Below are 23,635 nucleotides of genomic sequence, written 5' to 3'. Positions count from 1 at the left end.
TAAGGCATGTTCCCCAATTCAGGCAACATCCTTGTAAATCTCTGCTGCACCCTTTCTATGGTTTCCACATCCTTCCTGTAGTGAGGCGACCAGAATTGAGCACAGTACTCCAAGTGGGGTCTGACCAGGGTCCTATATAGCTGCAAGTTTACCTCTCGGCTCTTAAGCTCACTCCTCTAAGATTTACGTGTAACACAAGCCCATCCAGTATACTGCAAGAAATAAAATGATTATCAGACAATAATATTGTCAATATAATCGCGACTTACATTGTGTTTATGACAAAAGCTAACAGCTTGAAGGATTTGCCACATAATGTTTTTAACCATGACTTCTGGTAACCTAAACCAGAGAGATATTTGACATCTTTAGGATCAGCAATTGTATCTTCAATATATCTGCAAAATGTTTATGCCCTGAATGTAATAAAATGTATTAAGTTTTTCACATGTGTATGATTAAATAAAATGTGACACTGAATTCCATTGGAACCCCCATATTTACATATATAATCAAAGACTTGGTCACAGAGAGAGGAACTCAGCAAGGCAAGTTACCATTGAAAATTGCAAGTTTTGTTACCCAGGCGTCCCAGTAACTCATGAGTTTTTTAGTCTCAAACAAAAATTATTTTAGTTCATGAGAATTTGAATTGGCTTATTATTCATAATATTATTTATTAATTATTTATCTATTATTATTATTATTATTTTACTTTTCTTTTTGTATTTGCACAATTTGCGGCCTTTTCCACTTTGCTTGCTTGTCTGTCTTAGTGCGTAGTTTTTCATCGATTCTATTGTGTTTCTTTATATTTACTGTGAATACCTGCAAGAAAATGAATCTCATGGTAGTAAATGGTGACATACGTGTACTTTGAACTTTGAATTTGAACTTTATTATTGTCACACATACCAAGGTACAGAAAAAATCTTTGTTTTACATGCATTCCATATAGATCATTTCATTACAACAGTGCATCAAAGTAGTGTAAGGATAAACAATTAACAGAATGCATAATAGTGTTACACTTACAGAAAGTCTAGTGCAGGCAGACAATCATATGCAAGGAGTCTGTTCAATAGTCTTACAACAGTAGGCTAGAAGCTGTCCTTGAGCTTGATGGTGCATCCTTTCATGCTTTCGTATCTTCTGCCCCATGGGAAGAGTAGAAGAGAGAATGCTCAGGTTGGGTGGGATTTTGACTATAGTGTCTGCCATAAGGGACCTTGTCAAAGGCCTTGCCTTAGTCCATGTAAACAATATCCACTGATCTACCCTCATCTAGCCTCTTGGTTCCCTCCTTGGAAAACACCAAGAAATTTTTCAGACATAACTTGCCATGCTCAAAGCCATGCTAACTATCCCAAATCAGACCTTGTTTCTCCAAACGTTGGTAGATCCTACCCCTCAGAATCCCCTCTAGCAATTTACCCACCACCAATGTCAGACTCACTAGTCTCTAGTTTCATGGCTTGTGTTTGCTACCCTTTTTAAACAATAGACCACATTAGCCACTCTCTGGTCCTCCAGGATCTCACTTGTGGCAGAGATGAAGCAAAAATCTCTGCAAGGACCTCCACAATTTCTTCTCTAGCTTCCCATGAGGTCCAACGATAGACTAGGTCAGGCCTTGGGGATTACCAATTAAGAGACTCTTAGATACACATAGATGATAGAGAAATGGAGGGCTATGTGGAGGTAGGGGATATTGATCTTCAATTAGGTTAAAAGGTCATCACACTATCGTGGGCCAAAGGGCCTGTATTGTGCTGCAGTGTTCTATGTTCTATGATCTGTCTGGATGGTGCAAATAAAAGGTTTTCACAGTTTCTCGGTACATGTGACAATAATAAATCAATTCCAGTTCCTCTTGTATAAAGGAGTATGGCTGTGATAGCTGGATATCAATCATCCCAGCCACGGTAGGTTACTGCAGAAATTCATCAGGGCACCTCAACATAATTTATTACTGTGCTGCTCCTGCAAAAGTACTTTATACCTGGCTATGTATGCCCATGACAATAAACTTGAACTTAATAACTTGTAGTGTCTTCAGCTCAACCATCTTCAGCTACCTCATCAATGACCTCCCTTCTGTCCTAGCAAGAGAAATAGGAATGTTCAGTATTATTACAGTGTTTAATTTCATTCATAATTCCTCAGCAAATGAAAATGTCTTTGCCTGCATGCAGTAAAACTTAGACAATATTTAGGCATGAACTGATAAGTGGCAAGCAAGAGTTATGCCATGCAACTACCAGTCAATGACTTTCTTAACAAGACAGAGCCTAGCCACTGACTTGATTTTCAATGGTAAACCTTCATCAGCAAGATTCTCTCCTAGCAGATGCTGGGGGTCACCATTGTCCATATAAACAGTGTGACTGTAAGAACACATCAAAGGCTGGAGCTTTTCATCATCTATAAGACACATATCTGAATCATAATGAAATATTTTCCACTTGAAAAAAAGAATGCAGCCTGAATACCACCCAAAGAGATCACTAACATCAAGAACAAAGCAACCCACTTGATTGTCACCATTGTCGCCATATCTACTATTCTAAACTTTCATTGCCTTCACTACAGGTACAATGCGGTTGTAGTGTACTCAATCCATGAAATTATTCACCTAGACTATTCTGACGGCACTTCTACCATCAAGAAGGCAGCAAGTGCAAGGGAACATCACCGTCACACACCATCCTGACACAGAAATATGTATTCCTTCATCACTGCTAGGCGTAAACTTTGAAAGGCCCTACCGTAACTGAATTGTGGGAGAACCTTCACAAGAACATAGAACATAGAAGAGTACAGCACAGGAACAGGCCATTCAGCCCACAATGTTGTGCTGAACCAGTTAAAAAGCAAATCAAAAACACCCAAACACTAATCCCTCCCACCTACACCATGTCCATATTCCTCCATCTTTCTTTCATCTAAACATCTCTTAAAAGCCTCTACCACTATATTGGGATATGTTACTTTCTGAGTAAAAACTTGCCCCTCCTGGAGCAGTTTAAAAAGATGCTTCACTGTTACCTCTCAAGGGAAACTGGGGTGAGCAATAAAGGCCAGGTTTGCCAGCAAGGACCATGTTCTAACAACTGAATATTTTTTTTAAATAAACTGAGAATCAGAGGGCAGGGGAAGATAGCATATCACATCGAGGGCCATGAAAGGTTTTACTGTAATATAACATGCAATTCCCCAGGGCCATCTGCTTTTGTGGAAACTGAAAAGGAGTTGCCTGTTACCAGTCAATGGGGGGGGGGGAGGGGGGAGCCATAGGCTGATGAACAGCAGCTCCCTTTTAATACTAGGTCATTTTAAAACATCTCAAAAATCATAGTCTAGGATTCTTAGAGGCACTATACTCAAATTTCCCAACAAATCATAAGAGGTTCACAGACATGTCTTCAAACTTTATTTTTTAAAAAAAGATGTAAGAAAATCCATTGGTTTGCTATCTCCAAGAGCCCCATAACATGGACAGTTGTCTGCTGTGACCTTCACCATATTATTGTGGCTAGATTCAACATGTTTCAATGGAGCAGGGGTAAGGACCTGTTTGCCAGGACTGAGGACTGACAGACTGTGTCATAATCTGCTGCTTAATCCATAATATCTCCATGAGTCACTGATGAACTACTATAAAATAATAAGTAGTCTGTTGCAGCAACTATTGAATTTATTGTCACTTTCCAGGTCTTCCTGCAAGACAACCAAATAGTCCTCTACCAGGAGTTGCAGTGTTATCATTTTTTTTTGGCTCAAGAAATTCTAATGGATCGTTTAACTTAACCAACCTTTGTAAATTAAGAAGAGCTTTCATGAGACCAGGTGCTGTCTTTATCTCTTTTGTTTTGTTATTGATCAACTCAAAACCTTTGCTGTAGTGTGTTTTTGTGTAAAGACTCAATATTGATGTACGAAAGTAATGATACCAGTGTTGTATTTAGACTGTTCCAAATCTGTGGATATTGTCACAAAGAGAGTGTTGAGATTGACCAGATAAGTAAATATTGATAAATTGATGGTCTATACAAGGCACTACACTTCACGTGCTAGTACATAATGCAGAGAATATACCAGGCTGCATAAATCATGCAGCTTCACTGCATTTTCATAATTTATACACAAAAATATTCATCTATATTTTGCTCAACAGCATTGTGCAATATGAACAAACTAATAGTTCTCGAGGACAGGAAAAGGAAAATGGTTGGTGTGAAAGGGAGCGCAAAGAAGCAAGTGATAAAGAAGGAACTGGAAGTTTCTGAACAGGAGACAGAGAAGGAAAAACAGGAGAGAAACAATGAATAGTGCAGGATGTTGCAGGGTCTCAATATCCCTTTTCCTCCAAAGGTGTACCTGACCTTTTGAATTCCTCCAGCACTGTAGGAAGAATTCTGGTAGAATTTTGAATCTTTGTTAATTAGAATTACATTGCAAAAGTATCTTTCATCTTCATGAATATCAATGGAAATTAAACCAAGTTTTCTCCTTCATTTTGCTTGATTTTTAAGTATTCTCAATCCTGGTTTAGGTATTTTGCTCATTTTAGTCCTGGTGATTGACATAACTAGTAGACAACATAAATCATCTCAAGGTTTTTTATAGACCCCAGCTTAAACACAAGCCTACAACAAGCCTGAAGTTGTACTAATTGGTCCAACCTGAAGGTGATTTTCAAACCATAAAGTGTATCTCAGATTATGCCAATTTGAGTAATGGAAATTTGCCCTTAACACAATTCAAAACACTACTGAAAATTTTGAGATATGGTACTGTATTTAGTACTTGGCAAAAGGCCACTAGAATTTAACACACAATACACCCCACATTATGAAGGGGTTAAATGCCTAGAAAACCACCTGTATCATGATATTTTACAAACCTTTGAAAAAAATGACAAAATTCATTGTTCCTTCATATTGTGTTTATTTACTTTCTTTTCGCAAATTCTGTAAGAGTAAATTTTTATTCTCTGTCTCAAATTTTATGGTGGTGGCTTGTGAACTCCCTAAGGGTGAATTTCCATTCCCCAAACTGCCATAACAAAAGGGTTCACTATATTTTACAAGGACATTGTTTTGGAATAAGAAGATAACTAATTTGTTTTTGCCTGGTAACCTGGTAAAAGGAAGATGCATGTCCTAGATTAAATGCAGTGCATAGTACCATGCCAAAGCCAAACTCTACAGAAATCTTTATAAAGTACCAGAGAATATAAGGTCCAGAATATAACGTGTCTGCCAGTCATCCTAAAGTGGTAATGAATAGGGAACACTTTTCACCTTCAATGTCATCTTTACTTTCACTTTCTACGTTATCTATTGCATAAATTGTGACTAATGAGATAGGTGAGATAAATTTCTTGCTTAACTGTTATGAAGAAGCAAAAGAGGATAAAATGATGACTACAAAGAGCTCCTATGGAGAGATACAGAATGTTACCAAGCCCACAGATCCCTGAATGTAAAGGGCAGGTAGCTAAGGTGGCCTTTGTTTATGATTAAGATTCTCCAAGATTCAAGATTGTTTAATATCATTCCCAGTACACAAGTGTAAAGGAGAACAAAATAATTGCTACTCTAGATGTGATGCAGCACAAAAAATACACAATAAGATAAAGAAAACGATAATAAAAAAACACAATAAATATAAATACATAAGATAGTATATATGCATAGATTGATTGTATGTCCATAATACAAGGCATAGGAGTGCCTGTACATAAGGTGAATGACAAAAAATGATAAAGTAGTGGTGGTTGGGGGTGCAGAGGAGTGGATTAACGGGTGGAGGTGTTGATCTGCCATACTGCTTGGGGAAAGTAACTGTTTTTGAGTCTGGAAGTCCTGGTGTGTATGCTATGTAGCCTCCTCCCTGACAGGATTTGGACAAAAGTCCATGAGCAGGGTGGGTGGGATCCCTCATGATGTTACTGGCACCTTTCTGCATATATGTCCTTGATGGCAGGTGGGCTGGTGCCAGTAATTCATTGGGCAGTTTCGACTATCTGTTGTGGAGCCTTCTTGTCTGCCACAGCACAATTCCCATCCCAGGCAATGATGCAGCATCTTAGGATGCTCTCTACTGCATACCTGTAGAAGGTTATGAGTATGGATGTGCATAGTCCAGCTCTCTTCAGCCTCCTCAGAAAGTAGAGGCATTGGTGAGCTTTCCTGATTGGGTAAGGATGTGTTCTGGAACCATGAGAGATAGTGCAAGATATGCAATCTCAGAAATATGAAACTGCTCAGTTTCTGCTGCTATGATGCCAATGCAAATAGGGGTGTGAAGTCAACAAACAGCTCCCTTGACTTGTTGGCATTGAGGAAGAGGTTATTTGCTTGGAACCAGGCCTCGAGCTCTTCCACCTCCTCTCTGTAGGCCGTCTCATCATTGTTGGTGATGAACCCCACCACTGGCTAGTCTTCAGTGAATTTGACAATGCGATTACTCAAATGTTTAGCTATGCAGTCGCGTGTGAGCAGGGTGTACAGCCCTGGGGGGCACCCATGTTGAGGATGATGGGGAGGGAGGAGCAGTTCTGCATTCTGACTATGTTAGTTAGGAAGTCCAACTCCCAGTTGCACAATGGTGTTTGCTGACCAGGGTCTGTGGGACAGTAGTGTTAAATGGTGAACTGAAATCCAGAAGCAGCATGGAGCAGGGATGGAGTTTTTGATATATGCTATTGTCAGTCACTCAAAGCACTTCGTGATGATTGGAGTTAGTGCCACCGAGCAGTAGTCGTTTTCATCTGCAGCTGCAGAGATCTTTGGTAAAGGGATGACTGTGGCTGATTTCAAGCATGTGGGCACAGTAGCCTGGATGAGAGAGGTGTTGAAGACATCTGTGAAAACATCAGTGAGCTGATGTGCACACCCTGAGTACTCGGCCTGGGATGTTGTCTGGCCCACCTGTCTGACGGGGTTCACTCTCTGCAGTCCTTCTCACGTCTGCTACTGTTACAAATACTGGATGCTCACCTGGGAGATGGGTAGCTTTCGTGACCAGTGTCGTGTTGCATGTCTACAGGCAAGCATAAAAGTGAAGAGAGAGAGGCGTCATTGGTATAGTCGATGCTGTTTTTCCTTGCATAGTCAGTAATGCTTTTGATGCCCAGTCACACGCCCTGGGGTTTGTACTCAGGCAGGTGTTCGGGGATGTTTTTGTGTGTAGGTCTTTGCCCTCTTGATACCGAAGATGAGGCTTCTCCTGGCTGCTGTGAGAGCTGTTCTGTCTCCAGACTTGAAGGCAGCATACCAGGCTTTTAGAAGGGAGTGCACCTCTCTATTCAGCCAGTGCTTCTAGCTGGGCCGTGAGATGACTGTTCTTGAGGTACCAACTTTGGCTACACACTGTCTGATGTAGCCAGTGACAGATGAGGCATATTCTTCAAGGTCTGTGTCTTCTCCATGTGTGGTGTCCCCTTTGAACATTTTGCTAGTTATTCTGTTCAAAGGTCCTGAAGCACAGAAACTGCCTCATTAGGCCATACTGTGATGGTCCTCTTGACTGGTTTCTCCATTTTCAGCATTATGAATTATGAGTAGAAAATGCTTAGGAAAGGCTGTTTTCTGTGGAAGAGAGGAGATGTTTAACTTATGTGTAGAAAACTATGAGAGGCTTAGATAGGGAAAATTGGAATGGTCTGTTTCCTTTAGCAGAGAAGATCATTATTAGGGCATTAGGATTTAAGCTAATTGGTAGAACAGATACAGGGTGATTAAGGAAAAATATTTTCACTGATTAACAATTAATGGGGCATCTTGAACTCACTGCCTGATGAGATAATGCAGACAGAAATTATCACCACCTTTAAAAAGAACATCAAGACCACTTGAAGATCCAGATCAATAGACAGCCAGTTAAGATGTTAGCACCAATGTAATAAACGCTTTAAAGCACGTAGCAGGAAAGCTTAACACCTGATACTATCTGTATGAAGACAGAAGCATACACTAACGAATATCTTAATAGATTTCTATTGAAAGACTGCAAATGGAAAATGTATTTTAATTATATCGAGGATTCAATCAGTTTCATAAAATTTCTCCTTCTATATTCAGATCTTGCTCAACTGAGTAAAATCTTTACAGTCAAAATGACAGCTTAGTTCAAGTGCTCTTACCCTCTGGGATACCTCTCCAGCTCATGTAATACAGTGTGATCATAGTACTCTAGCACGAGATGCAATTTACGTTTTTTTCTGAATACTTCAAGAAGATTCACTAAGTTATTATGTTTTAATTGCTGTAACAAAGATGTAAATAAAATTAAATTAAATTCATCAATTTCACATTCAGCAACTGTGATATATTAACAATGAATGAGGTGATTTTCAATTGACAGACTGATAAATAGAGTTGGATAGGTCCTTTTATTTTCTTTGCTTATTTCATTTTACTTACAACATCTTCATGTTCATTTTTACCATCCATTACTGAATATCTAATCTATGCTTTGTTTTTCTTTATTTTCCATTATTGATATCTGCCTTATTGATCCAGGATGTTTCCAAACAACCATGCAGTAGCAGTAGGCCACATGGCTCTTCAAATTATTTAATAAGATCATGGTATACAGTATTTCTAATAATGCATGGTAATCTATCACCCCTTGCTTGTGAAGTATCAAGCTAAACCTGCCAGAAACATATTCAAACAACTGCTTCCGCTGCTCTTTTGAAAGAACTCCAAAACTTTGAGAGAAAATTTCACTTTGTTTTTACCTTAAGTGAGTGACACCTTATCTCTAAACCATGATCCTTAATTTTGGAATCTCCCCTAAGAGGAAAGATCTTATTCATATTTTATATGTTTCAATTAAGAACATTAGAACATAAGAAATAGGGGCAGGAGTAGGCCATCTGGCCCATCAAGCCTGCTCTGTCATTCATTAAGATCATGGCTGATCTGGCCATGGACTCATCTCCACCTACCTGCCTTTCCCCCATAACCCTTAATTCCCCTACTATGCAAAAATCGATCCAACCTTGTCTGAAATATATTTACTGAGGTAGCCTCCACTGCTTCCTTGGGCAGAGAATTCCACAGATTCACCATCCTCTGGGAAAAGCAGTTCCTCCTCATCTCCATCCTAAATTTACTCTCCTGAATCTTGAGGCTATGTCCCCTAGTTCTAGTCTCACCTACCAGAGGAAACAATTTTCCTGCCTCTATCTTATCTATCCCTTTGATAATTTTGTATGTTTCTATAAGATCTCCTCTCATTCTTCTGAATTGCAGCAAGTACAGTCCCAGGCTCCTCAATCTCTCCTAATAATCTAACCCCCTCATCTCTGGAATTAACCTGATGAATCTCCTCTGCACCGCCTCCAAAGCCAGTATATCTTTCCTCAAGTAAGGAGACCAGAACTGCACCAGATGCGGCCTCACCAGTACCCTGTGCAGTTGCAGCATAATCTCCCTGCTCTTAAATTCAGTCCCTCTAGCAACAAAGGCCAACATCTCATTTGCCTGATGCACTTGCAAACCAACCTTTTGTGATTCATGCACAAGCATTCACAAGTCCCTCTGCACAATCTCTTACCATTTAAATAAAAATCTGATCTTCCATTTTACCAACATTGTACTCCATCTGCCAGACTCTTGTCCACTTACTGAACCTGTCTACGTATCCTCTGCACAATTTGCCTTTCCACTCAATTTAGTGTCATCAGCAAACTTAATTACACTGCCCTCTGTTTTCTCTTCCAGATCGTTAACGTATAGCGTGAACAGTTGTGGGCCCAGCACCAACCCTTGCGGCACACCGCTCACCACTGAGTGCCAGACTGCCAACCAGAGAAACACTCGTGTATTCCTACTCTGCTTTCTATTGGTTAACCAATCCTCTATCCATACTAATACATCACCCCCAACTCTATGCAGCCTTATCACATGGTCATCCATGTGGCACCTTATCGAATGCCTTCTGGAAATCCAAGTCAATAACGTCCATCTGTTCCCCTCTACCCACTGCACTCATCATATCCTCAAAGAACTCCAGTAAGTTTGTCAAACAGGACTTGACTTTGCCGAATCCATGCTGCTTCTGCCTGATGGATCCATTTCTTTCCAGATGCTCTGCTGTTTCTTCTTTAATGATAGCTTCAAGCATTTTCCCAACTACAGATATTAAACTAACCTGCTTTTGCCTACATCCATTTTGGAACAGTGACGTGACGTTCGGCTTCTTCCAATCCGCCAAGACCTGCCCAGGGTCCAGAGAATTTTGGTAAATTATCACCAAAGCCTCTAATATGACGTCTGCCATTCTTTCAGTATGCTGGGATGCACTCCATCAGGACCAGGGGACTTGTCTATCTTTATGTCACCTTTCACTCTTCTAAATGCAGACCTGAATCCTATCTGTATGCTCTCTCTGCTGCTCAATCTCTTTATCAAAACACTTTCACATTTTATCTTCCCGATGAACATTATCCTTATTTTAAAATATATACAGTAATAGAAACTTTGTACATAAATACTGATCATGTAAATATTCCAAGATACATAAAGTGTAATCCCATTTTTGTTAAAACACTCCACATAAATAATGTCCTTTCATAAAATATGCTTAACATATTTTGTAAGGGGTGTCATTATACTGAAGGCTTCCTTTGTGCAGTTGCACTTTGCTTGCATGCTTCATGTACTCAAGTATGTACTCCTAGATTCTGAGTGTGCTTGTCAGCAACGTTCCCCTGAACTGTCTAAAGTACAGCTAGATGCACACTGGATAATAGTAAGGAAAGCCCTCTAGAACATAAAACAGTTCTATGATGCTATATTAAGGGAATTATCCCCACCCCAACATTTACCTTTCAAATGCATCTTCAATCTTCAATAAAAGGAACATTACTGAGGGCAAATTGGTAGTTACATTCCCTACGCTGGAATCACCTGTCCAGCTCTTGGCTCTATTCCTCCCCCTCCTGTCTTCTCCTATCATTTTGGATCTCCCCCTCCCCCTCCAACTTTCAAATCCCTTACTCACTCTTCCTTCAGTTAGTCCTGACGAAGGGTCTCGGCCTGAAACGTCGACTGCACCTCTTCCTACAGATGCTGCTTGGCCTGCTGCGTTCACCAGCAACTTTGATGTGTGTTACTAAATAACATTTTTAGATTCGCTGAACTGAATTGCCTCTGCTAATCAGTACCTGTAGAATAATTTGCCCAATACAGAACTTGTTTCACAGGATGGCTAAAATGCAGTCTCCTTCCAGGATTTAGCTTTGTTTTCATACTTTTACCATTCCTGAATGTTACTGATTTTTAATTTCCAATCATAACAGCCCTATGAAACAATTAGCTTCATTTTTTCTTCTTCCCAAGTGTCCAACTCACCTGTGAACTAGAGGGGATGGTACAATGGTCAATTAACTATCAATTCACGTGCTTTTCAATATGGGTCGTTGACTTGAGCACTGCGCAGATGCAACAGAAGCATTCTCGCGCAGGTCCAGTGGAGAGCTTTAAAAAGCAGGAAGTTTTTTCAACGAGAGTCATTGATTGGAGAACTGTACAGATGCAACAGAAGCATTCCTGTGCAAGTCTAATGAAGAGCTTTAAAAACCCAGTCTCTTAAAAGAGGGGTACATTCTAGCGAAGCAGTTATCGTGGGACCGGCCATCGTCGGAGTGGTCTGAGTTAGAGTAGTAAGGCTTTGGCTCAGCAGGGCTTCAGCAAGAACAGGCAGAGGCAAGGTAAATTCATTCATTTCTTATTTCTTTTTTCTGAATTAACTCTTGAGAGAATAGGGGATATGTCTACAGAGCCAGTGTTCTGTTCAGCGTATCAGATGTGGGTTTTCCAGGAGACTTCTAGCCTCCCCTATGGCCACATCTGCACCAGGTGCATCGAGATACAGACTTAGAGACCGTGTTATAGAACTGGACTGCAGCTTGATGACCTTCGGCTTGTTAGGGAAAGTGAGAGGAGATAGACAGGAGTTTCAGGGTGGCAGTCACCTCAAGGCTACAGGAGACAGATAAATGGGTAACTGTCAGGAGAGGGAAGGGAGAGTGTCACCCCAGTGGCCACCCCCTTAACAATAAGTACTCTATTTTGAATACTGTTGGGGAAGACAACCTACCTGAAGGAAGCAACAGTAGCTATGCCTCTGGCACTGAGTCTGACCCTGTGGCTCAGAAGGGCAAGAAACTGAAGAGGATGGCAGCCGTAATAGGGAACTCTATAGTTAGGGGACAGATAGGTGGTTCTGTGGATGCGAAAAGGAAACACGGATGGTGGTTTGCCTCCCAGGTATCAGGGGCCATGATGTTTCTGAATGCATCCACAACATCCTGAAAAAGGAGGATAACCAGCCAGAAGTTGTGGTACATACTGGTACCAACAACATAGGGAGAAAAATGAAGGAGGTCCTGAAAACAGAATACAGAGAGTTAGGAAGGAATCTGAGAAGCAGGACCTCAAGGGTAGTAATCTCAGGATTGCTGCCTGTGCCATGCAACAATGAGGATAGGAATAGAATGAGGTGGCAGATGAATGCATGGCTAAAAAATTGGAGCGGCGGCAGGGTTTCAGATTTCTGGATCATTTGAGACTTCTTCTGGGGCAGGTGTGACCTGTACAAAAGGGACAGGTTGCACTTGAATCTAAGGGGCACTAATATCCTTGTAGGCAGGTTTGCTAGAGTTGTTGGCAGTGGTTTAAACGAATATGGCAGGGGGTTGGGAACCAGTGTGATAGAGCCAGCAAGTTTACAAGTAGATGATGTAATATGTACTATGAATGTAAGGAGGGACAAGCCAATGACTGGGTACAACTGCAGACAGAGTAAAGTGTTAAGTTGTACCACAGTGGCAAAATTCATAAGGCAAAGAATGCAGGACTGAAGGTGCTGTACTTACATGCATGTAGCATTCGGAAAAAGATGTAAGAACTCATGGCGCAATTAGAGATTGGTCAGTATGACGTTGTGAGTGACACTGAGTCATGGTTGGAAGAAAGTCACAGTTGGGAGTTTAATATCAAAGGATATACTTCGTACCGAAAGGACAGACAGGAAAGCATAGGTGGTGGTGTGGCTCTTTTGGTAAGAGATGGAATCATATTTTTAGAAAGAGGTGACATAGGGTCAGAGAATGTCAGATCTTTGTGGGTGGAGTTCAGAAACTGCAAGGGTAAAAAAGACATTTTGAGAATCATATATAGGCCTCCAAACAATAGCCAAGATGTGGGGTTGAGATTGCAAAGGGAATATTCAATTTCTTTAAAAATTCATGCATTATAGTGTAGTCATCAGGAAATTCTGATTGATATAGGGAGGTATAGAATTCTTGAAAGGATTTATTTATCTCATCATGGTCAACCGCCAAAGTGTCATCTTGTTTACAAATCTTAACAATCTGTCGTTTAACCAAGGCCGATTTCAATTGATCAGCCAATAGTTTCCCAGTTTTATCACCATGTGTATAGAATTGACTCTTAGTTTTGATTAATTGACTTTCAATCGAAGATGATAGTAAGAGATTATGTTCCATTTGAAGTTCAACTCTCTGTTTATAAAGCTCCTGATTAGGGGCTATAGAATATTTCTTGTCAATTTCTTTAATCTTGTCAACCAGTTTAAGTATTTCATTATTGGTTCGCTTTTTTAATCCAGCAGTATATGAAATAATTTGTCCACGAATATATGCTTTAAAAGCATCCCATAATGTCCCACTGGAAATATCTTCTGTAGAATTCGTTGTGAAGAAAAAATTAATTTGTTCCTCAATAAACCTAATTCATCTAATGAATGCTTAAAACTAGCCGTATCTATTATAGACGAAATAAAAAATGCTATTCTTTCAATGAACTCAGGTAAAGCACCTGGCCCAGATGGATATACAGTAGAATTTTTTAAATTTTTCTCTACTACACTGACTCCTTGGCTATGTAGAGTTTTTAGGGATGCTGTATCTATTGGTAAATTACCACAATCTTTTTATTGAGTTTCTATTTCCCCAATTCTCAAAAAAGATAAGGATCCTACTGAATGTGCATCTTACAGGGCTATATCTTTGCTGAATGTGGATTCTAAGATTTTTCTAAAATATTGGCAAGGAGATTGGAGAATGTATTACCTCAAATTTTTTTAAAAATTGTTACTCTTCTTTTAATATTAGGAGATTAATGAATATTGTTTATACTCCTTCACCCAGAATTCCAGAATGTGTTATTTCATTGGACGCTGAGAAAGCTTTTGATGAGTTGAATGGACATATTTATTTAACACCCTTGAGAAATTTAATTTTAACCCGATATTTATGTCTTGGATTAAACTGATATATTTCACTCCTTTCGCTTCGGTATTTACTAATAATCAAAGATCTCCTCTTCTTCATCTATTCCGTGGTACCAGGCAGGGTTGTCCTCTTAGTCCACTACTATTCGATATTGCCTTGGAACCATTAGCTATTGCTATTCGGGACTCCCCTAATATATTTGGCATCACCCGTAGAAATGAGATTCATAAATTATCACTGTAATGCAGATGATTTACTATTATATATTTCTAACCCAGGAAAATCCATTCCAGCAGTATTAACTTTGCTTGCTCAGTTTAGTTTTTCTGGTTATAAACTGAACCTAGGTAAGAGTGAACTTTTCCCATTAAATATGCAGGTTCCCATTTATAGATATTCTCCATTCAGAGTGACTACTGACTATTTTATTTATTTGAGAGTTAAAATTACTAAGAGACATAAGGATCTATTCAATTTCAATCTTTTACCGTTAATTAATCAGGTTAAACAACTGATTACTAAGTGGTCCCCATTGTCTCTATCACTGATTGGCCATATTAATGCTATTAAAATGATTATTTTACCTAAATTTTTATATTTATTTCAAACAATACCAATTTTTATTCCTAAATCCTTACTATTGATTCTAAAATTTCCTCTTATATATGGCAAAACAAAAATCCCAGACTAAGTAAAAAATATTTACAGAAGTCTAAGAAAGATGGTGGTTTAGCACTGCCTAATCTAAGAATTTATTATTGGGCAATTAATATTCAATATTTAATATTTTGGACACAAGATTGGAATACAACTCCAGGCCCACATTGGGTAAACTTTGAAGGCCATTCTGTACAGGGGTTCTCTTTAGCTTCCATTTTAGGAACTTCACTTCCTTTTGTACTATCTAAATTGAATAAACAAATGGTTAATCCAATAGTTAAACATACATTGCGAATATGGTTTCAATTTCGTAAATTTTTTGGTTTGAACAAATTTATGTTATCAAGTCCTATCATATCTAATTTCTTTTTTCAACCCTCGATTATGGACCAAGCCTTTTTGATATGGAAAACGAAAGGTATAACATGTTTTCGTGATTTATTTCTGGATAATTGTTTCATGTTTTTGAACAGTTATCTAAGAAATTTGATTTGCCTAGATCCCATTTTTTTAGATATTTACAAATAAGAAATGTTTTAAATACTACGTTGCCTACCTTTCCGACTTCATACCCTACTGATATTACTGATAAAATTTTAGGTTTAAGTCCTCTCCAGAAGTGATTAATAGCATTTATCTATGATATAATTATGAAATTACATAGAAACATAGAAATATAGAAAATAGGTGCAGGAGTAGGCCATTCGGCCCTTCGAGCCTACACCGCCATTCAGTATGATCATGGCTGATCATCCAACTCAGAACACTGTACCAGCCTTCCCTCCATACCCCCTGATCCCTTTGGCCACAAGGGCCATATTCAACTCCCTCTTAAATATAGCCAATGAACTGGCCTCAACTGTTTCCTGTGGCAGAGAATTCCACAGATTCACCACTCTCTGAGTGAAGAAGTTTTTCCTAATCTCCGTCCTGCCGTAACTCAGACTGCCAACAGCTAGCCCTCCCCACTACACCTGACTCAGTGGGGGAAGGGCCAAAGATCTCTTCCTCAATTACGGGGAAGTTAGCAAAAGGCAGCATGTACCACATGTCCAACACATCATCCTTCAAATCTGTATTCTTCCTCATTCCCTCGATCAGTAGCTGCTGTTTAAGTTTCTCCAGACTGAAACACTTAGCCGGGGCTACCCCTTCAGCCTCCTGCAGTCGAGACGTCAGCTTCTTCGGGGACTCCTTCAACTCTCACCACAGCCTCAGCAGTTCTGACTCAGGGTTCTTGGCCATCTCCATCTGGGACGCAGTTACCCCACCAGCTTCTCCCACCCAGACCTGAAAAGCAGCAGTTAAAGAATGTTCAGCCTCCGGTTTTTTCTTCCTGATGACGAGCCTCCAGTTTTTTCTTCCTGATGACGTCTTCCAGGTCAACTTTCAGTTTTTTCACTTCATTTAAACTGTCGACAGTCGTCTTCAGGTTCCTCACAAGCGTCCGCCTCCCTTTTCCGAGATCTGTCCTCCATTTCTTCACCTCCTCGGGAGTGTAGTCAAACTCCCCTCCCTGGGCTCTCGGTTTTCTGTTGGCCTGAGTCAGAACACTTCCTTGATCTTCCCCAACTTGTAGATCTTCCAATCTTTTCTGGATCGACGTCTTGAGTTTCTGCTGATCCCTTCGAAGGTGGGTCATTGTTTCTTCTCGCTGAATTAATTCATCAGTACATTACCACAGTGTCAGCTCGGAATTCTGTTGCTCCTTCTCCATGTTGACGAGCGCGAATTCCAAGTCTGCAATGGTCGTCCCACAAGTGCGGCACTCACCTTTCTGAGCACTCAGTTCAGAGATGCAAATCCCCTCTCTCCCCGGTGTCTCATTCAGATTGACGACCTGGGTTTCCATCCCCAGGTCCACCACCGTCTGTTCCAACACCAGGAAGTTCAACTGGTATGTTGGGTCATTTTTCTCCCACTGCACCAACCTCCTCCAGCCAAAAACTCCTCCACATTTGACACTTCGCTTCTGTCGCCCGGGCTCAGCCACTCGCCTCGCCTCATAGTCCCCCCCAGGCGAATCCAAGCTCCAGGCGGTCATCCACATACGTCAAAACTCCACACACCTTCACTTCCCCCATGGTCTTCCTCATGCCCTGCGGGAAGGATGCAGGGGCTCCGGATATGCCCTTGGGCATCTTTTCAGATCGGAAGAATCCTAGAGAACTAGTAACGGCTGTCTTCGGCTCAACAGCCGCACTCCTCGGGATCTAGCAGCATCCACACCTCAGATCCAGCACATTAAACCACGTCGCATAATCCACACACACGCTGTCTACATCTTCCACGGTGCCAGGGTCCAGTTGTCGCGACCTCTCTCTCACTGAGGTATCTTCAGGGGTCAACTCCCCTCCCTCGTGGTAGTTCGGAGCGTCTACTAAAAGGGTCTCACCCTCAGCTACTTTCCCCAGGCCGTACTAGCGCGGGGTCTCGCTTAAATTCGGTACTGGCTCAAGGCTGCCACACACGTCCTCAGAAGCAACTCGACACGTTGGGTGCCCAGGCAATGCCCCCATAAACTCCAGGGTCATTAACCAATCATCGTTTTCTGGATAACTAAAAAACGATGATTGGTTAATGACCCTGGAGTTCATGGGGGCATTATTACAGCCAGGCATATCTGATAAAATTAAAAATAAATGGGAAAGGGAACCTCAACTTTGTCTACCTATAGAAAAATGGGATAAAATTTTTCAATTAGTCAGTACTTCCTCTATATGTGCTAAACATACATTAATACAATTTAAAGTTGTGCACAGAGCTCATATGTCTGAAGATAAATTAGCCTGTTTTTATTCCCATATAACCCCTACTTGTGACAGATAGGGTAAGGTAGCTCTGAGGTAGCTTCTTTAACTCGTATACCCCATCCTATTATGGCAACTTTTGGATTGCCAATGGTAGAACATAGATCTTTGTCTTCTTCAGCCTGTCGGATGATAGCTTTTGTTACTTTAATGGCCAGAAGATCTATTTTATTGAACTGGAAGGAGACCAATCCTCCTACAACATTCCAATAGTTTTCCCAAACTATATTAAGTTTTAATTTAGAATATTTTTGATCCTTCGGTCAAATTTGAAGAAACTTGGAAACCTTTTATGCAACATTTTCGTATGATATAATTTGACCTTTCCGAATCTTCTTTATTAATTTAAAATATATGAACAGAGGAGCGGAGTTGACGACATTACTGAACATGTTCGATTCAAGATATTGGTCTAGCCCTGTTTTGTTCAGTTTGCTTTTTTTTGGGTTTAGTATTTAGTTCTTTTTTTTTCTTTTTTTTGGGGGGGGGCGGTTTCTTTGTATACATTTTTTTTCTTTATATTTCTTTATCTTCTTTATGATTAATTTCATCATGAGTTTGGAAGTCTATTATACCTATGTTATTTGAAATCTTTTTTGTATATGCTTATTAATAATAAGGTTATTCCAATCTCTTTGTATCAACATTGTTTTTTTGTTTATAATTTTGAAAACTAATAAAAAGATTTAAAAAGAAAAGAGATTGCAAAGGGAGCTGGAAAGGGCATGTAATAGGGGTAGTGACACAATTGTAATGGGGGACTTCAATATGCAAGGGGATTGGGAAAATTAGGTTGGTGTTGGAATGCAAGAGACGGAATTTGTTGAATGCCTACGAGATGGATTTTTAGAGCAGCTTGAGCTCAAACTTAGCATAAAGGCTATCTTAGATTGGGTGTTGTGTAATAACCCAGATCTTATTAGTCAACTTAATGTAAATGAACCTTTAGGAGGCAGTGATCATATGATTGAATTCATACTGCAGTTTGAGAGGGAGAAGCCAAAGTCACATGTATCGGCATCACAATGGAATAAAGGGAATTACAGAGGCTTGAGAGAGGAGCTTGCCCAGGTGGATTGGAGGGAAATACTGGTGGGGATGACAGCAGAACAGGTGGCTGAAGTTTCTGGGAATAGTTCACAAGGTGCAGGATAGGTATGTCCCACAGAAAAAGAAGTTCTCAAACAGCAGGACTAGGCAACCGTGGCTGACTAGGGAAGTTAAGGACTGCATAAAAGCCAAGGAAAGAGCATATAAGGTAGCAAAGTGAGTGGGAAGTTGGATGATTGGGAAGCTTTTAAAATCCAACAAAAGGCAACTAAAAAAGCTAAAAGCAGGGAAAACATGAAATATGTGGGCAAACTAGCTGATAATATAAAGCACAATACTGAAAGTTTTTTCAGTTATATAAAGAATAGAAGGGAGGTGAGAGTTGATATTGGACCACTGGAAAATGATGCTGGTGAGATAGTAATGGGGGACAAAGAAATGGCAGATGAATTTAAGTACTTTGCTTCAGTCTTCACTGTGGAAGACACCAGCAGTGTGCCAGTGGTCCGTGAGTGTCAGGGAGCAGGAGTGAGTGTCATTGCTATTACAAAGGAAAAAGTGCTAGGCAAACTGAAAGATCTTAAGGCGGATAAGTCACCTGGACCAGATGGACTACATCCCAGTGTCCTGATAAGGATTACTGAAGAGATAATGGATACACTGGTCATGATCTTTCAAGAATCACTTGATCCTGTCATGGTCCTGAAGGACTGCAAAATTTCAAATGTCACACCACTCTTTAAGAAGGGAAGATGACAAAAGAGAGGAAATTATAGGAGAGTTAGCCTACCCTCAGTGGTTGAGAAAGTATTGGAGTCCATTATTAACGACGAGACTTCAGGGTACTTGGAGACTAATGATAAAATAAGTCAAATCAGCATGGTTTCTGTAAAGGGAAACCTTGCCTGACAAATCTGTTACAATTCTTTGAGGAAGTAACAAGCAGGGTGGACAAAGGAGAGGCAGTGGATGTCATTTACTTGGATTTTCAGAAGGCATTTGATAAGATGCCACGCATGATGCTGCTTAACAAGATAAAATCCTATGGCATTACAGGAAATACACTGGCATGGATAGCAGAATGGCTGACAGGCAGGAGACAGCGAGTGGGAATAAAGGGGGCCTTTTCTGGTTGGCTGCCAATGACTAGTGGTTTTCCTCAGGGGTCAGTATTGGGACCACTACTTTTCACATTGTTTGTCAATTATTTAGACAGTGGAACTGATGGCTTTGTGATACGAAGACAGGTGGAAGGGGAGGTAGTGATGGGGATGCAATGCGATTGCAGCAGAACTAAGACAAATTGGAAGAATGGGCAAAAAGTGGCAGATGGAATAGAGTGTTGGGAAATGTATGATAATACATTTTACTAAAACAAACCATAGTGCAGATTATTATCTAAATGGGGAGAAAATTCAAATATCAGAAGGGACTTAGGAGTCCTCTTACAAGACTCCCAGAAGGTTAATTCACAGGTTCAGTTTGTGGTAAAGAAGGCAAATGAAATGTTGGCACTTATTTCAAGGAGAATAGAGCATAAAAACAAGGAGATAATGCTAAAGATTTATAAGACTCTAGTCAGGCCGCACTTGGAGTATTGTCAACAGGTTTGGCCCTTTATCTCAGAAAGGATGTATTGTCATTGAAGAGAGTCCAGAGGAGGTTCACCAGGATGATTCTGGGAATGAAGGTGTTAACATATGAGGAGTGTCTGGCAGCTTTGGGCCTCTAATCTGGAATTGATGGGAATACATGGGAATCTCATTGAAATCTTCCAATTGTTGAAAGGACTAGATAAGGTGAATGTGGAGAGGATGTTCCCTCTGGTAGGGGTATCCAGAACTAGAGGGCACAGCCTCAAAATTGAGGGGCAAACTTTTCGAACAGAAGTAAGGAGGCTTTTTTTAGCTAGAGAATGGTGAATCTAGGGAATACTCTGCCACAGACTGCGGTGGAGGCCAAGTCCATGGGTATAGTTAAAGTGGAAGTTGACAGATTCCTTGATTGGTCAGGGCATCAAGACATCTGGTCAGAGGGCAGGTGTGCGGGGTTGAATGGGATCTGGGATCAGCCATGATGAATGGCAAAGCGGACTCGATGGGCTGAATGGCCTAATTCTGCTCCTATATCTTATGGGTCTCTGGATTGTGCATCCAATAATTTAACTGCTACACCACCATGTGCACAGAAGCATGTGATTATATTTCAGTGTACCATTCATTCCTGATGGTGTCAGGTTATCATCATCCATGTCTCCTTCTTTTTAACTTCTTCTGATTTCTCTACATTTGAAGTCACTCATCCCACTTAGTCTATTTAGGTCTCAGCTCGTAAGGTCCTGATGAAAGGTCTCGGCCCAAAACATCGACTGTTTACTCTTTTCCATTAATGCTGCCTAGCCTGCAGAGTTCCTCCAGCATTTTGTGTGTGTTGCTTTGTCTACTTAGGTTAGGGCTTTGTTTACAGCCCAGGTTGTTCAGTTCCTTGTGTCACACTAACCCAAGCTTGGTTTAACTTTTCCAGTGAAACAGTGCTCTTCCCCTCAGTAGCAATTTGACATTTTAGTTTGTAGGTGCTCCAAAGGAAACCCATTGGTCACAAGGAGAACATACAAACTCCATAAACACAGCAACAAGATCAGGACTGAAGTCAAGTCTCTGGCACTGAGTTAGTGACTCTACTAGATGTCCTCCTGTACTACTCCATGGATGACTCACACAATGCAATCAAACCACAATTCACAAGATTATTTACTTTAATTGCAAAATTAGTCAACAACCCTAAACAGTTCAAATATAAGAAACAGAAGCAGATAAAGATAGGATTACTAAACATTGTGACCCTTGTGGCTACGGGGGTCAGGGGGTATGGAGGGAAGGCTGGGGCGGGGTTCTGAGTTAGATGATCAGCCATGATCATAATAAATGGCGGTGCAGGCTCGAAGGGCCGAATGGCCTACTCCTGCACCTATTTTCTATGTTTCTATGTTTCTATTATGTAGAAATGTATTGTAAAGTGATCTAAGATACAAATGAATGTAACAATTTGGCATTTTAGTTTCTTTATCAAAACCAACACCAGTTATTTGAACAAACTGTTGAAAAAAACTGCACTGATAAAGTATATTTTGATGATAACGAATAAGTCCATAAACATTACTTGAAACCATACCTTTAATATGCGGATTTCCCTCACAGCTATCTTCTTTATGAAGGGATCATCTTCTGATTCCACAGATATCTTGATGGCTACAGTCTGACCTGTATCCTTGTTTCTGCTTTTGAATATAGCACCATAAGATCCTTCACCAATTTTTACCAGTTTCTCATACCTTTCCATTTGTTTCCAATGAATATTCGGGTATGTTATTTGATTATTGTTGTTACTGTAACTTTACATGCAATTCAAATTAAATTGACCCATATCTTGCAAAGTAAAGCACAGCACAAAAACAAATCTGATACTTTCTACAGAAGCATGTCAGATTGTTTCCAAAGATGAGTCAGTTACCTGCAAATAGAAAGAAAACATGTGAAATCACTGGAGAAACCAGAATCTGCAGATGCTGGAATTTGGAACGAAAAGGAAACTATCAGAGGAACTCATCAGGTCAGGCAGGATCCAAAGAGGGAAGTGGACTCTACAGAAGCTTTCTGACCCGCTAAATTCCTCCAGTTTTTTTTTTGTATATAAAATCACTGTGGGCTTCAATTCATCCACTGTTGGAAGAGTACGTACGCTCACTCAGAGGCCACTGTATTAGGTATACCTGTACATCTGCTCAGTAATGCAAGTATCTAATCAGCTAATCACGTGGTAGCAACTCAATGCATAAAATCATGCAGAGATGGTCAGGAGGTTCTGTTGTTGATCAAAACAGAATATGATGGAGGTCATAGTAACTATTAGCATTAGACAATAGAAGTTTCCAATTGTTCCTTGGTTTCTTTCCTATTTCTGGGCCAGTAGAGTGATGCTTTCTCACAGCTTCGGCAGCCCACCAATGGTGCTGTCCGTGAGGAGCTTACAGCTTCTCCAGGTGTCTACATGGGTTTGCTCACATGCTGATCGTGTTACCTCCCCCCCCCCACCACCCCCGCCCTATGTTGCAGACAGGTGGTGAAGAATCAGAGTTTAATTAATTGGCATGTGAGAGTGAACAGCTTACAGATGAATGAATAAGGGAATGGCACTGATGGGATTCTACTGAGAGAGGCATATATCCCAATAGCTCCTTCAATATTGGAAAGAAATATGAACCACTGCTGGTACTTAAAGTAAATTTTCTTGTCAACTTTGGTCTGCACCTATCACTATCATTCCATTTGTTCTCTCCAGGCATCCTCCTTTCTAATGAAAGATCACTGATTTGGAAGGTCGACGCTCCATGGTTCTGTCCAGCATTTTATGGTTCTGTACCTGATTTCCAGCAACTGCTGTTTTCTTGCCCCAGTATACAGATGTCTGATTACTGCTTTCTTTAGTATTCTCTCAGGAATGTATCCAAGCAATTACTTGCTCAAGATGGAGAGGTGTTTAAAGTCCAGGACATCTCTCTGCTCATGGAGAGGAGAGACAAGGTCATAGATAGCATTTCTCTATTCTTAAGGAGCAGCAATATGCTCCTTGGTGGAGCCTCTCTGTTCTTGTAGAATACTCTGGCTGAAATACAGCATCCCTTTGCCAGAGCCAGAGCCTAACCCTTTATTCCTGAAGGGCAGCTCCGTGGACATGGGACATCCAGACTGCAGCCCTCCGCACTGCGCTTGAAGGCCAGTGACATGGTCATATGATGAAGGACATCTGTGTGCGTCAGGCTGGCAATGCTGTGGATAAA

At 40.5% G+C, this 23,635-nt stretch overlaps 1 protein-coding gene across 2 annotated transcripts in view; it reads right to left on the bottom strand.

The window, feature by feature from the left end:
• Positions 1 to 22,137, bottom strand: part of LOC140202245 (cyclin-dependent kinase-like 4) — a 46,436-nt gene extending 24,299 nt beyond the window's left edge. For both annotated transcript variants that reach the window (XM_072267120.1, XM_072267119.1), the window contains exons 1-3: positions 21,970 to 22,137; positions 8,153 to 8,274; positions 270 to 342 (exon numbers count right to left, since the gene is read on the bottom strand). In XM_072267120.1, coding sequence (XP_072123221.1) covers positions 270 to 342; positions 8,153 to 8,274; positions 21,970 to 22,137 — 363 coding nt within the window. The remainder of the gene's footprint in view (positions 1 to 269; positions 343 to 8,152; positions 8,275 to 21,969) is intronic.
• Positions 22,138 to 23,635: the final 1,498 nt, after the last annotated feature.

The sequence above is a fragment of the Mobula birostris genome, chromosome 8 (assembly GCF_030028105.1).
Source record: "Mobula birostris isolate sMobBir1 chromosome 8, sMobBir1.hap1, whole genome shotgun sequence".
NCBI classification, from domain to species: domain Eukaryota; kingdom Metazoa; phylum Chordata; class Chondrichthyes; order Myliobatiformes; family Myliobatidae; genus Mobula; species Mobula birostris.
Note: the sequence above shows the minus strand (reverse complement) of the source record. Positions and strands in the feature narration are given on the sequence as shown.